The sequence below is a fragment of the Cheilinus undulatus genome, linkage group 18 (assembly GCF_018320785.1).
Source record: "Cheilinus undulatus linkage group 18, ASM1832078v1, whole genome shotgun sequence".
Classification (NCBI taxonomy): domain Eukaryota; kingdom Metazoa; phylum Chordata; class Actinopteri; order Labriformes; family Labridae; genus Cheilinus; species Cheilinus undulatus.
In genome coordinates this window covers 26,178,313-26,191,898 of record NC_054882.1, presented here as the reverse complement: position 1 = coordinate 26,191,898, position 13,586 = coordinate 26,178,313, and the positions used below count along the sequence as shown (strand labels likewise).

Here is a 13,586-nt window from a genome sequence, read left to right as displayed (position 1 = left end):
AAATGCAAGTTAAAGCTGCATCAAGCAAAGAAGTCATATGTGAACACAATCAAAAAACACCACTGTCTTCTCCGGGCCAAAGCTCATTTAAAATGGACTGAGGCAACATGGAAAACTGTACTGTGGTCAGATTAATCACAGGCATCATGTCCTGCAGGGTGAAGAGGAGAGGGGCCATCCAGCTTGTTATCAGCACACAGCTCAAAAGCCTGCATCGTCTGGAAAGGCACTATCAATGCTAAAAAAAATATAGAGGGTTTAGAGCAACATAAGCTCCTATTCAGCCTTGCATATTTAAGCAAGACAATGCTAACCACATACTGCAACCATCACAACAGCATGGCTTGGCAGTAGAAGAGTGGTTGTGAACTGGCCTACCTTTCACCAATAGAAAACATTTGGCACATCATAAAACCTGCCGAAGCTTAAAAAGTCTGAATTATTCATAATATGTTCATTCTTGTTTGTGTTAGCTACTCTGGTAGACTGCTACAAAATAGCATTGTTGGTTACATCATTGTTATATTACCCATTTGACAACCTTTTCTACCCATTTTGCCCCTTCTTTTTGGTAGTTTACCTTTGTTTCAACATTTTGTCCTTTTTTCCTTAATTTTACTACTTCAAACCTATTTTGTGGCTTTTACTCATTTTTGCCACTTCTTTTTGCTACTTTTAACTGATTTTTCCACTTTACTAGGGAACGTTTTTGCCTCTTTCTTGCCAATTGTGGCCCATTTTCACCATTTCTCCTTGCCCCTTTAACCCATTTTGAATACTTATTTTTGACTTTTATAAATTTTGCCACTCTTTGAAACTTTTTGCCACCTTTAACCTATTTTTGCCACTTTTTTCTTGCCAATTATGGCCCAAGTCCCACCATATCTCTATGCTAATTTTACCCCGTTTTTGCTACTTTTAGCCCATTTTTCCCACATCTTTCCCCAGTTTTGCCACTTTTCACCCATCTTGGTCTGTTCACAGTTATTCAGGTAATTTCTATTAAAGCTGTCTCAGTTTCTTCTACCTTATTTTCTGGCATCCTGATGTTTGTGCACGTTATGGCATGCTATAAAGTTGACATGCTTCCTAATAGTTTAATTTAGCGATGGACCATGATTTTGCTGGCCCTCAGTTTGGCTCTCCCTTTATCCCTCCTTATGGGCAGCCTTGGTTGTTAGTAAGTATGCATGTTACCCTCATGGAGCCTCTGTATAACAAAAAAAGAAAGGGAGTCAAAACCACTAGATCTGTCTCTGATTTGTGAGGTACCATATGATGTTCAGCTTTACACAGGCTGCAAGATTTGCCCCCTTTCTCATGCATTGTTATCACAAGGCATCTCTTTGAGGCCAGTGTTTAAAGGAGGACCAATTTCAGGTATTATAAAATCATAGTGAAAAACCACGAGCCTGTCCTATTATCCACCTGACTAAATACCTTTTTAAGGTTGGAGATTGAAACTTTAAGTCTGCAAGACATACTCAAGCAATATCTGGCTCCATAATCCTCCCTGTCTTCACCCTGGCGTCTCTGGGTGATCTTCATCCATCACTCTGTCTGATCTCAGCTCATCTCTTTCAGTGCCTGGGCTGCTTCATGTGATCATGCCTAAGTGGAAACACATCTACTTATAATACAAGGAGTCATGTGATATCACGGACATGTATACAGCTACTCAGTTACCCCAGAGGGTAAATCGTTTTTAATATCTAAAAATGAACACGTTTAGTCTCTTTTTTATTGTTATCAGGTTTACATGGTAAGGGATATCGTAAAATGAATGTTGCTCTGCATTTAGGTCAACTTTTTGGCTCTTCAGTATCAGAAGTATTTGAAAACAAAAAATGATACGTCTGCTAAAGAACCAGTCCGCTGTGATATACCTAGCTAGCAACGGTTAATTCTGTAAGCTAGCACTTATCACATTTTCTTACCCGCTTCCATCTTTAAAAACACCACCGTATACCGTGCCCCGTTACCTGTTTAAGTCGCTCAGCTTTAGTTTTGTAAATTACTTCCGTCAGAGCCAGCTTTTCTTTCTTTTAATCTAGTTTTTCCATCTTTCTTTTTCTTCAGCTGCACCAACGTCTTATAACCGGACTTCTTTCCGCGTAGTGATACATCACAGTTGGTCCGCTTGATTACTGGATAAGGGCCGCGTGCCTCGCAACCATCTTATTCAAGCTATGTAATATTACATATTTTACATCTGCCATGTCAAAAACCAGGGGTGGAAAGTAACGAATAAAATTAACTCAAATTACTGTAATTGAGTAGCTTTTTTTGTACTTGTGTTTTTAAGAATTTTGTAATCAGTATTTTTACTACTACTTAGGTAGGTTTTAACCAGAGTACTGTACTTTAACTTCAGTAATATACTCTTGTAGTTTTTACAACTCTGTTGACTACACAGTAGCACAGTTACTCCCAAAGATCTTTTGGCCATGTTTATGGTGGATTGTTGTTGCTTTTGATTTTAGACACATTTGCACCATGAGTGAAGCTATCCACTGAGTTAAGGCAGTCTTTTTTCAGTTTTTCTTTTTAATTTTTCCACCTTAAAAAATGAAAAACAAGCTCACGTTGTTCTAATTATTTTTGCACACTGGTGCCAAAACTTTCATCCATCATTACTTTTTTTGGAAAAGGTTCTATTTTTGTGGGTTTTTCCACATCAAAGTCTGCTACTCCCTTTTTCCACACTTGCCCCCCCCCCCCCCCCCTTACCCTGAAACCTCACTTTGAACACCTTCATTTGCCAATATAATACGTGGATGTCCACCATGGAACATGATCGGTAGTAAGACAAAGTTTATACTGAAAGCCACGTAAGAGAAACCAAATGAGAGTTTCTCTCCATCTCTCCAACTTGACGTATGAGCTGGTGTTGTATGCAGCTCTCTGTCATGATGGATGGGCCCAGTGGGTTTTTTCAAGGAGTGAAAGAGCCACGAAATCTTCTTCACTCTTTTCTCTTTGCAGTTCAAAACATTTTTCCACATTCTCCAAATCTTTGCAGCGAATGCAAATATAATGCATTGGACTAAATGTGCAAGGTTTGCGTGCATGAACTGTACCTTTACTTGAGTGGAATAGTCATGTACTTTTTCCACCTCTGTCAAAAACACAGTGAGACAAGGTGTAATTCAACAAAATATCTTTAATAGATATAAACTTTTTTTTTACACATCACAGCTCAATGGAAACAGATTCACATGCTGTCACACATGTTAAGAATGAAGGTGCAGGGTGGTCTGCTGTGCTAAGGGCTCGATATCATTGGTCTGACTCTTCTTATTCCCTGTTTCTCTCTCATATTGGTCTTCTCCTCTATAACTTAGCCCATAACGCAGAAATACATCAGAGGTTATCTTAAAAAATAAAAAAATGAAGGTGCAAATTCTGATGAATATCAAATTGTCCTTATATACAGTCGCACAGTCTCTGAGTACAAAAGGAAACAGTTATGAGGCTTAAATATGATTTTGCCTGGAAATCTACAGAGCAAATTGAGGTCGGGCTACGGAGCAGATTTACAGAGAAATGGAATTTCAGGATTTACACAAAATTTTACTTTCATATAACAACCAGTACCGATTCAGTCTGTTAAGAAAAATAAGGATCAGATGAGGCCTTACAGCATGCTGTGGATGGAGAAGGGGGCAGATCCATGTAATTTACATGTTGTCAATACTGGGTGACGCTGTCAGAAAGCAAAGCTGTAAATAAAGTGGGAATTATTATTTTGGATCATTTAAAAATATCTTTTGTTTGCATTTAAAGGATACATATTCTCTCACGCAGCGTATAGCAGCACTCCCATGTGCAGTTTTTGTCATGGCCATCATCTTTGTCATAAATATATCAGGGAAAAGTGAGAAAATAAATGCTGACATCATATATTTACAATACACTGAACTCCCAGGTTTTATCTTTATGGCATCAATATTGTTCTATATTTTTTATAATATATATCCTTTTCATTATCTTGTGAGCAGTAGTCCCATAAAAGACTTTGAAATAATATGAAATTAAACTTTTGATTACACTTGTACAATCCTATTACATAAGTTCTACAGATGGACACCACAGTGTTTTTTTTAGTTATGTGCTACGAAAGGCGTCCATCTGTCTGTGTCCACCTACACAATCTGCTACGAAAAAAGGCATAGTGTTTTATGGAGGATGACATCATCACAGGTAGCTTATTTTCCTTGATTAGAAAGAAAAACACCTTTCTCTGTTTAACTGGGGATGATTGAAGAATGCTTAAACAGCAATAAATAAACAGCACAATGTCACTCAAATTTAAAAGTGTAAACCTCTATCACAGGAATACAGGGTTTTTTCAGTCTTTTGAACACAATTTAATTTGTGTTGAAGGTTTTAAATTGGAATTCTGTCCACTTGTAATTAGGTTAGCTGAGGAGCTAATTGGGAACAAGAACTTTTAATCCCTTTAGGTTAGTTTTAATATCTCTCACCATCTCTGACATGCAGGGATACCAACACCTCATCGATTTAGACACACTTCTTATTTTGTGATTTTTAAGGAAGGGAGTGCATGCTGATCTTAACTTAAACACAGTAGCACCACTGCTTGTTTTCTTTTATTCCCCTTCTTTTTTTAAAAGTCATTCACGGTGATCATACCACAGATCCACAAGGCTGTAGAAGGATGATGGCACTGGTTTGTGAAGCTTAACAGAAACAGTTCACATTGTGAGTTTTTTTTTAAGTGAGTCTGTTTTATGTGCAGTTACAGTTCAGCATGAGTAGTGGTTATGCGTTGCATGTGCATCAGTTCATGTCGATGGTGTTAAAGACCCACTCTGTGAACTTCTTGAGCTTGGCTGAGGCGCTGTAAGATTCCTCCAAGAGACGCTGGTTGTCCTCTCGCAGGCTCTGAATCTGAACCTGCAGTGACGCCTTTGCATCCTTCTCCTGGTGGTGACAAAGACATGAGTGAGCAATATGATGCATCCTGGCATCAGAAGGAAATTGGATAACAAATAGGAGCAAAAATAAATCTGTTATATCACGTACTGTCGGTCTAAATCTGTGTAAGTGGCATTTATGTTGAGTGTAATTCAATTTTGCTGTTCTGAGCAATAACTCACCTTCTTCAAGTCCTCCTGTAGCGCCTTCACCATCGACTCCAGCTGGCTGACCTTCCCCATCAGACAGGCCGGAGTCTCTCTGTGAGAAAAAAAGGACAACTTGAACGTTAGCTGGAAAAAATACTAAATCTTCGGAGTGCAGCTGAACACTAGAGATGTTGATTGTCCTGTTAACAGACCACAGAGGAGGTTTAATTAGTGATATCAGCTGCAGTGGTGTTTGATCAGAGCAGGATTTTTCTCAACACAGTGCTACACAGCAGTGGATTAGAGTAAACACTGGTCTCAGGCCATGACCTGAGGTCTCTCACCCAGGAGACGGCTGTCTCAGCGGGGCTGCCTGAGGCTCAGCCTGCTGGGGGCTGGCGGCTGCTGCACTCTCAGCCATGGAGTGCTCCTCCTGAGCTGCCAGGAAGACCAGCCTCTGTTCTGAATTAGAAATAAAAATTTAAAGCCATTATTAAACTTGGAGAGAGAATGTTTTTAGCCTAACAGTGCCATCTGCTGGTGACTTCTGCAATGGCACTTTTAGTCAAGTAATCAACCTTCAGAGAAGGAACTCAAACTATGGCGTGTTCTTACCCTCAAAGGCCTTAGCAGCATCTACCAGGTGGGCCCAGTCAAGCGGGCCATCTGCCCCCGAGTCAGGCAGGGGCATGAGGGCAGAGTCCTGCAGCTGCTGCCTCTTCCTCTCCTGTTCCAGCTCGCTCTCTGGGGCCGACAAGTCTCCTGGGAAGGAGAAACAGCAGATTAAATCCCACTGGAGAGTTTCTGTAACCCTTGTCCCATGACAGAAAAAAGAGGAAGGCTTCTAGACTAATAGTTCTTCGTTTAAACTGAGATTCTAGGTATTATGTCAAGCCTGCCTATTTCTGTTTTCTGAGATTATCTAAAGACATACTGTTCATTACAGATCACATAATCCTGCTTAATGGCAAAAAAAAAAAAAAAAAGGAAAAAAAAATCACAGGATAAAATGTATCTCATCCAAGATCAGCGACAAAAACCTAAGACTTACCCAGGGATTTGTGCGACGCTCTGCGGGCCGCTCCGTGGCGTGCAGTGGGGGAGCGTGGCATGGTGGAGCAGCTAAACAGAAGGTCAGTGGGCGTGTCACGCTGTCCGCTGGAGGTTGATTCCCTCTGCCCGCTGTAAATACTCTCATCTGAGAGGGTCCTCTGAAGGGAGCGGCGGGATGGTAGTGGACCAGGAAACAATGGCTTCAGAGAGGACAGAACAAATTACAAGTAACAGGAGTCAGATATGACAAAGTAGGGAATACAGCAGATGGTATTCAAAATACAGAATTACTGTCAAATAAAACTAACAAGAATGATTTAGGTAAGTGGGGCTCATTTTTTGTTGGATTTACAAACCAAGACAATTCATGTATCATGTTCCACATACTCAATCTTCTACAGCAGTCTGACTTAACTTAGGGCTGGGTCACAAGGCAGTTTCTATTGGGTTGCTGATTGGCAAAAAGTGACTTCATTAATTTTCCAAACTAGGACAGAATTAGTGCTGCACAAGCTGTGTGAGGAGCAGCCCCCCCCCCCCCCATTACTCTCTGTGTCCTGACTGTGCATTAGGGAGATGAAGCAGTACCTGCTTTTGAGAGACACTTAAGCTGCTTTGTCCATGATGTCAAAGTGAAAATATTAAGAAGAGCTCAAGAACGCTGGCTTCAACAAAGCCTTTGAGGAAAGGCCTCAGTGGGTATTATGTGTGGAGGTGTTCATTTATGAAATCTTAAAAATAAACAAATTGGACGCAAATCTTAAAGCAAAGCATCTGCCAACACTTGCTCTGGCAATTTTATGGTTTATTTAAAAGCATAAAAATACAAACAAATACAACAAACTAAATGTAAGAGCTTCATGCATCTACAGGGGTTGTCTTTTTTCTCAATTAAACTGCTGTCCCAACTTTTTACCCTATTTTCTCTTTAAAATTAAAAAGTCTGTTTTAATCTAAACAGGTGGTAAACCTATTGCACAGTAACCTTAGCTAAAGACAGTGCAAAAAAAAGTACATAAAGTTTAACAAAGAACTATTTCCAGAAAATCTTTTAGCTCAATAGCCAACCTTAACTGGGTCACTAACAAAGATTAAATGATGCATTAAATTATCGACATGATATCAGTATTTGAAGATATTAGCTTTTAAAGAGAGTGTTATCAACAGATATGAACATTTATACCAAATTTACTATTTTTATTATGGCCATTTATTTGGCTATAAACAGCTGCCTATATCAGCTGTAAATATATGCCATATGAACACATGCATTTGTGGAGTTTTAGTCTGGACCAGTAGAACCTATGTCAGCTGAAGTCTCTCTTCATTCCTCATCATTCCTTATATTTAAAGTAGGTCTGGGCAATTAATCACTAGAAATTAGATTAAATAGCAATTTGGCCTGCTGCAATTTTCAAATCGCAGAAGGTGCAATATTTTTTAACCCAAAATTTGTGTCTAAATACCAGTTTTAAACTTTTCTTTCAGCAGAGACATTATGCATTACGTATCATGCAATCATTCTGGTGGCATATTTTTTGAATAGTGTACAAAAAAACATATGTTTACATTTTTGTATGTTTTTTGTTAAATATAAGAATTATATAAAATTATCATTCCCTTTAATACAACAGTTCATATCCAATTTGCAAAATGAGTCAAACTCATCACAATTAGATATTTTTTCAAAATTGTTCAGCCCTAGTTTAATCTAATATTGTGTTGGCTATAGTTTAGAATGAATTATTGTTTGTTTTTGTTTGAAAATACACGAAATGAGGAACTTAAGAAATAATTGCATATTGAATCGCAATACTGGGTTAAAAAAATTGCAATTAGATTATTTTCCCAAATCGTTCAGCCCTAATTCAAAGTCCATTTACATGACTTAAGTTTGTTTATTTGTTCTTCCTTAAACTTTAAAACTGTGTGTTTTGAGAAATATTGGGAAATATGTGTTGAAATTTTAAAGAATTTTCTAGAAAATTTTTGCAGATGTGTTTGAAGAAATTTTGAGTTGTTTTGAGTTTCTTTTTTGGGAGGGTGTTGCTTTAAGTTCTAAGGTACTTTCATTACAATTTGTAGAATTCATTTGTAAATATTTGGGAATTTGATTGGAAATTTGGGAGGGTTTGTTTGGATATTTTGGGGAATATGTTTGTAAAGTTTGAGGACTTTTATGGGAAGTTTTGGATGGAATTTACTTGAAATTCTAATAGATTTTTAGGGAAAAATGTATTTGAATATATAATATACACACTATACGTATGCAGAATATAACCAAGCAACTATATGATTTTCATCAAGTCTTCATCCCTGTTTGTATCTGTGTTTTTTTCAAAGAAAACCCTGGCAGCTGTAAAGTAGTCAGGGTTTGTTGTGGATTATGAGGTATCACATGTACCTATGTTACTAATAATGCCAGTCTTTTTTTCAGTACCTTCTCCTCATTTGAAGTGGGTGGAGGACTGTCAAGTGTGATGAGTTTCTTCAAGTCTTCCTCCAGGCTGGACTTGGCAGTGTGCCGCTGGGGTGATTGGGCGCCCCGGAGGTTGGCCCTGAGTTGTGGCTGCCCACCCAGTAGACCATCACTCTGGTGCCTTCTGGAGATAAAAGAAGAGGGAGACACCTCTTACACAAATATGACATAGACTGTACAGCAGATTAGCATCTAAGAAAGTAGCAGTGCACATTTGTGATAAAAGGGCATAAGTTTAAACTCTGAGAAGGGATGGGAATTATAACAGTCATTGTTGATTCACTGGGAAAGTTGTGTTTTGTCGAGGGAGTATACAATGAAAAAAATGCCAACCACAACAACGATGTAACCACCCTTTAAGTCAAACAATGACACATATGCTTCTTTGAGTGAATCAAAAGGTCAGTTATGTTTAGTCATCTAGCCCAGAGACATAATAATTTGTTTAACAGCCCTTTTACGCCACATGATGGCAGTGTTGGACAATATGAAATGCCCTTCTACCTAGGGGGCAGTAAGAAGGCTTTAATATTCAGTCCTTGCTGTGTCACATAAACAAACACAAAGACTCATTTCTAATTCCACTGACTGTTTTCACAACAAGCAGCACTGAAGGAGATAGAGTTTTAAAGATTCACAGATGCTCAGAAGAAAATAGTCCTTTCTTACTTGCGAGTGCTGCCAAAGTCCACAGAGTTGACGGTCCCCCCAGGTTTCCTCCACCCAATCAAATACTTTGAGGTCGCTCCTTGTCGGGGGTAGAAACTCTTGGTCCCAAGGGAGTCCTGGGATGTTGGGGAGGTGGCTCTACCTGCTGCATCATCGTGTGGAGACCCTGATTTTCCGGAGCTGAGAGTGCTGCAGAAAGGGGGAGTTGGAGGTCAGAGATCTTTATGTTACTGCTGGTACTAAGAATGGCAGCACTATAAGCAGTACAATAACGTGCATCTATTGGGGTTTAGTTGAATTTCAGTCTTTGTTAGATTAATTACCATCTTTATTTGACGGAAGAATTTTCTCAAATGACCCCTTTTTATTCTAAATTTTCTTAAAACTGCGAGTCAACTTGTCCCATCACTACTTTTCTCACTGTTTCTGCAGATAGGATCGACCAATAAATTTATAGATAAAAATAGGACACTGTGTCCTTGCACTTGTTTTCCAACACATTCAAGTAGCATTTCTTCCTACTTCAACATTAAAGCTTGAAATTCAAACAGCGAGTTTTGTGTCTGTGCGACCTCTCATGTGCGTGCACATACTTTAAAACAAAGTTGCCTATATGCAGGTCTGCTGGTGCGGAGTTATTTCTGGCTGAGCGGAGAGGAGAGGGAGGAAAGCTTCAGTGGATTCAAAGGAAGTGGGATTTAGAAGAGGGGGAACAGTGCTGAGCTCACAGTCTGCATTTCTAGAAACTTCAAGCTTTGCCTCTCTTTCACGGGCACCGGTAGAAGGGATCCATACAAATGCATAACCACACACTCACACACATATCTGGAATTTTATTCTTTCTCTTTCCCTTTGTTGATGCCAAACCACAGACTTTCGCAGCCAGCCAGGTATATATACAAACTACAATGAATCACTGTCTGTTTAATGAAACATTGATGCAAAAGCACAAATTCCTGACTGAAAAGAAAATCAGCTCACCTGGAGTGGGAGGCGGCATCACTCAGGCTGTAGGAACTGCCATCAGGAACAAGAGGGAAAGCTGTGGGGCTCTTTGCAGGGTTCTCACTGCCTCCGACAGCAACCAGAGTATCTGGCGTTGGAGGTGATGTGTCTGTGGTCTTCTGGCTGCAAGGGGGGTCATCCTGCCAGGGGACTTTGTCTTTGGCCTTGAAGGCACTGGTGGAGGAGGCTGTGCTACTCTGCGTGGCAGTGAAGGAGGTGGCGTCAATGCCGCTGTCGGTGGAAGTGCCCTGAAGGTAGCCGTTGAGCTCCAGATCACCGCGTACTCCTGAACGTGAGCCAATCTCGTACCACTTCTCATCGCTGTGGGTGGAGCTTGAGGCGTTGCTAGAGAGTGTGTTGCTGCTTGACTGACTGGATGAATATGGACCATCAGGCTATTCAGAGAGAGGAAACCCAGTCACTACTTTTAAAATTCAAATTTTACAGTACAGTTTTTCATTTAAACAAACAATAAAGATTAGGGATGCATGATCTTATCGGACTGGTATTGGTATCGGCAGATATCAAAATTTCTGCTGATATCTACATACAGTATTTTGCCTGTGTATTTCAGCATTTATCAATGTTAAATTTTGTCCATATATAATAATAAATTAGTGGAGTTTTAGGCTGAACCAGCAGGCCTAAATTTTGTTTCCTTGGTCATCTTCAAACCTTAAGTGTGCCCAAAAAGACTGAAATTTCTTGTCCGAAAAGCATATCTAAATATTGGTATTGATATCCAAAAAAGGGTTATGAAAATGAATCTGTAAATATCAGCAAAAATCCAATATCGTTTATCCCTAATAAGGATGTTATAGCCTGTTGTTATAATTAATTAGGATGATGTTGGAAAAATTTGGGTATGGACAAGTGACTACAAATACAGATATAGAGCATGTCTTTACCTCCTCCTGTTGTACCAATGTAAAACCAAAATACTCCCATAATGTGTGCTGCAATCTGCACATTTAGAAAGAGTGTATATGCAACAGATCCTAGAGCTGTCAATCATGGCCTCACATCCCATTTCAATAGGATCAAATAACGAATTATTTATAATGGTTAAAGTACACACATACAGTTCCTATAGAAAGTATTCACTCCCTTAGATGTTTCACCCTTTTGTTGATTTTTATAAATCAATTATGGTTGATGAAATTTGGCTTTTTTGACAAATAAAAAATACAAAAAAAAAAAAAAAAACCTCTTTCATGTCCAGGACACTGAACATGAATATGGCATGTGTAAATCTGCCCAGATCACGCTGTACTCACAATCTGAGTGATCGTGTAAGAACGAGACTAGTGAGAGAAGCCAACAAGACACCTAAGATTACTCTGAAGGAGTTAAAAGCTTCAGCAGCTGAGATGAGAGAGACTCAACAACCGTTGCCCAGGTTCTTCACCAGTCAAAGCTTTATGGGAGAGTGGCAAAGAGAAAGCCACTGCTGAAGAAAACTCCTATTAAATCTAGGCTTGAGTTTGCCAAAAGGCACATAGGAGACTCAGTGGTCAAGTGGAAGAAAGTTCTTCGGTCTGATAAGACCAGAACGGTGCTTTTTGGCAATCAGAAAAGACGCTGTTTTTGGTGGACACCAAACATTGCACATCACCACAAACACACCATCCCCATTGTGAAGCATGATGGTGGCAGCATCACGTCGTTGGGACGCTTCTTTGCAGCCGGCCCTTGAAGGCTTGTAAAGATAGAGGGTAAAATGAATGCGGTAAAATATAGGAAAATCCTGGAGGACAATCTCATTTAGTCCACAACAGAACTATGACTTGGGAGAAGATATTCTTTCCATCAACACAATGACCCGCAGCATACAGCAAAAGCTACACAGAAATGGTTTAAAGACAACAAGATAAATGTTCTGGAGTGGCCAAGTCAAAGCCCACACCTCTATTCAATAGTGAATTTGTGGCTGGACTTGAAAAAGGCTGTTAATGCCAGATCACAGTGCAATCTGACAGAGCATGAGCAGTTTTGTAAAGAAGAATGGAGTAATATTGCAGTATCCAGATGTGCAAGCCTGACTGAAACCTATCCACACAGATTCGGTGCTGTGATTGCAACGAAAGGTGAATCTACTAAATATTAACTTGAGGGGGTTAAATATTTATGCAGTCACTTATTTAACATCACATATTTGTATTTACTTGACATTACTCTGTAGCAATCTGTTTCCACTATGATGTTAGAGTTCTTTTTCTGTTTTTAAAACAGCCAAATTACACTGACCATGACTGATTTATAAAATCAATAAAAGGATAAAACATCCAAGGGGATGAATACTTTTTATAGGCACTGTAAGGCCTGTGATATCTCATTATGACAATTTGATGTGCCCCTCTATGGGCTCTCTTTCTCAGATGAGATTCCAAAGGGGAAGGATCTGGCTTTGTCCCCTAGATAGCTAGGGTATCCCTGAAACCAACTTATTTTTTGGGGGAAAAAAAAAAAAGAAAGAAAGAATGTAGGTAGCAGCATAGGCTGATTCTTTCTCTTCACTATGCAAAAGCTGGAGGCCTTTCTTGCCCACCAGATACATTAGTGTGAAAACTATAAATAGGCCATAGCTGCTTTGGAGCTCCAAATGTTTTGGTTTAAGTAAAATTTCATGGCAGCTGTCTTTTCATGCGGTCTGTGGTATAGACTGGTAATCAAAAGCTAAGCTGCCTTTGATTGAAAGAAGCCCGAAGATACAGTGTTTTGCTTCATGATTTCAATATACCTTGGTGGTTTTGTTAGGCGATATGTGGCCGCTCTGCTCAGACATCTGTAGACGGGGAATCACTATTTTTGAAACCACAGTGTCTGTAGGAAGAAAAATACTTATGGGTAATATTTGCAAATGAGTGGAACATAAGCAGTATTCATAACGCAAAGGGAAAACAGTGTATCTTGTAGCATCCTTTGTTTAACTCAATGCTATTGCTGATTCTAAGACTGGAGCTCCTCTTACCTGCACTTGCTTTGTCACCTGGTCTGCCCGCTGCTTCCCCCTCCCCGGTTCGAGACCAACCAACACCAGTGCATGCTTTAATCCCATTGGCCCCTTCCCCTGAGCCCGGCCTACCAGAGGACACTGGGGACTGGCAGTTGTTATTGAACCTAGAGGGGTGATGAGGAAGGTTATAAAAGTAGCCAGGCAGCACACTAAGAAAACTAAATAAACTTAAAACAAAAAGTAAGGCAATTTGTGTTTGGTACATTATTTCCTTGTTGTAACAATGCTTCTTAGCAATAAATCTTATACCGTTGGAAAGCCTGTTTATTACCCT

The 13,586-nt window shown here is 39.5% G+C and overlaps 2 protein-coding genes across 2 annotated transcripts in view; both read right to left on the bottom strand.

Moving 5' to 3' along the window:
* LOC121526502 (regulator of G-protein signaling 6) overlaps nucleotides 1-2,088 on the bottom strand; it is a 72,105-nt gene extending 70,017 nt beyond the window's left edge. Inside the window, exons 1-2 of the mRNA XM_041813147.1 lie at nucleotides 1,983-2,088; nucleotides 1,485-1,611 (exon numbers count right to left, since the gene is read on the bottom strand). The gene's annotated coding sequence lies outside the window, so the exon portion shown is untranslated. The remainder of the gene's footprint in view (nucleotides 1-1,484; nucleotides 1,612-1,982) is intronic.
* Nucleotides 2,089-3,175: 1,087 nt separating this feature from the next.
* The window catches only part of LOC121526262 (signal-induced proliferation-associated 1-like protein 1), a 65,006-nt gene continuing 54,595 nt past the window's right edge, over nucleotides 3,176-13,586 (bottom strand). Inside the window, exons 12-21 of the mRNA XM_041812762.1 lie at nucleotides 13,268-13,416; nucleotides 13,037-13,119; nucleotides 10,273-10,691; nucleotides 9,292-9,480; nucleotides 8,584-8,746; nucleotides 6,142-6,343; nucleotides 5,706-5,852; nucleotides 5,435-5,552; nucleotides 5,124-5,202; nucleotides 3,176-4,947 (exon numbers count right to left, since the gene is read on the bottom strand). Of these exons, the coding sequence (XP_041668696.1) occupies nucleotides 4,804-4,947; nucleotides 5,124-5,202; nucleotides 5,435-5,552; nucleotides 5,706-5,852; nucleotides 6,142-6,343; nucleotides 8,584-8,746; nucleotides 9,292-9,480; nucleotides 10,273-10,691; nucleotides 13,037-13,119; nucleotides 13,268-13,416 (1,693 nt within the window). The 3' untranslated portion in view covers nucleotides 3,176-4,803. The remainder of the gene's footprint in view (nucleotides 4,948-5,123; nucleotides 5,203-5,434; nucleotides 5,553-5,705; nucleotides 5,853-6,141; nucleotides 6,344-8,583; nucleotides 8,747-9,291; nucleotides 9,481-10,272; nucleotides 10,692-13,036; nucleotides 13,120-13,267; nucleotides 13,417-13,586) is intronic.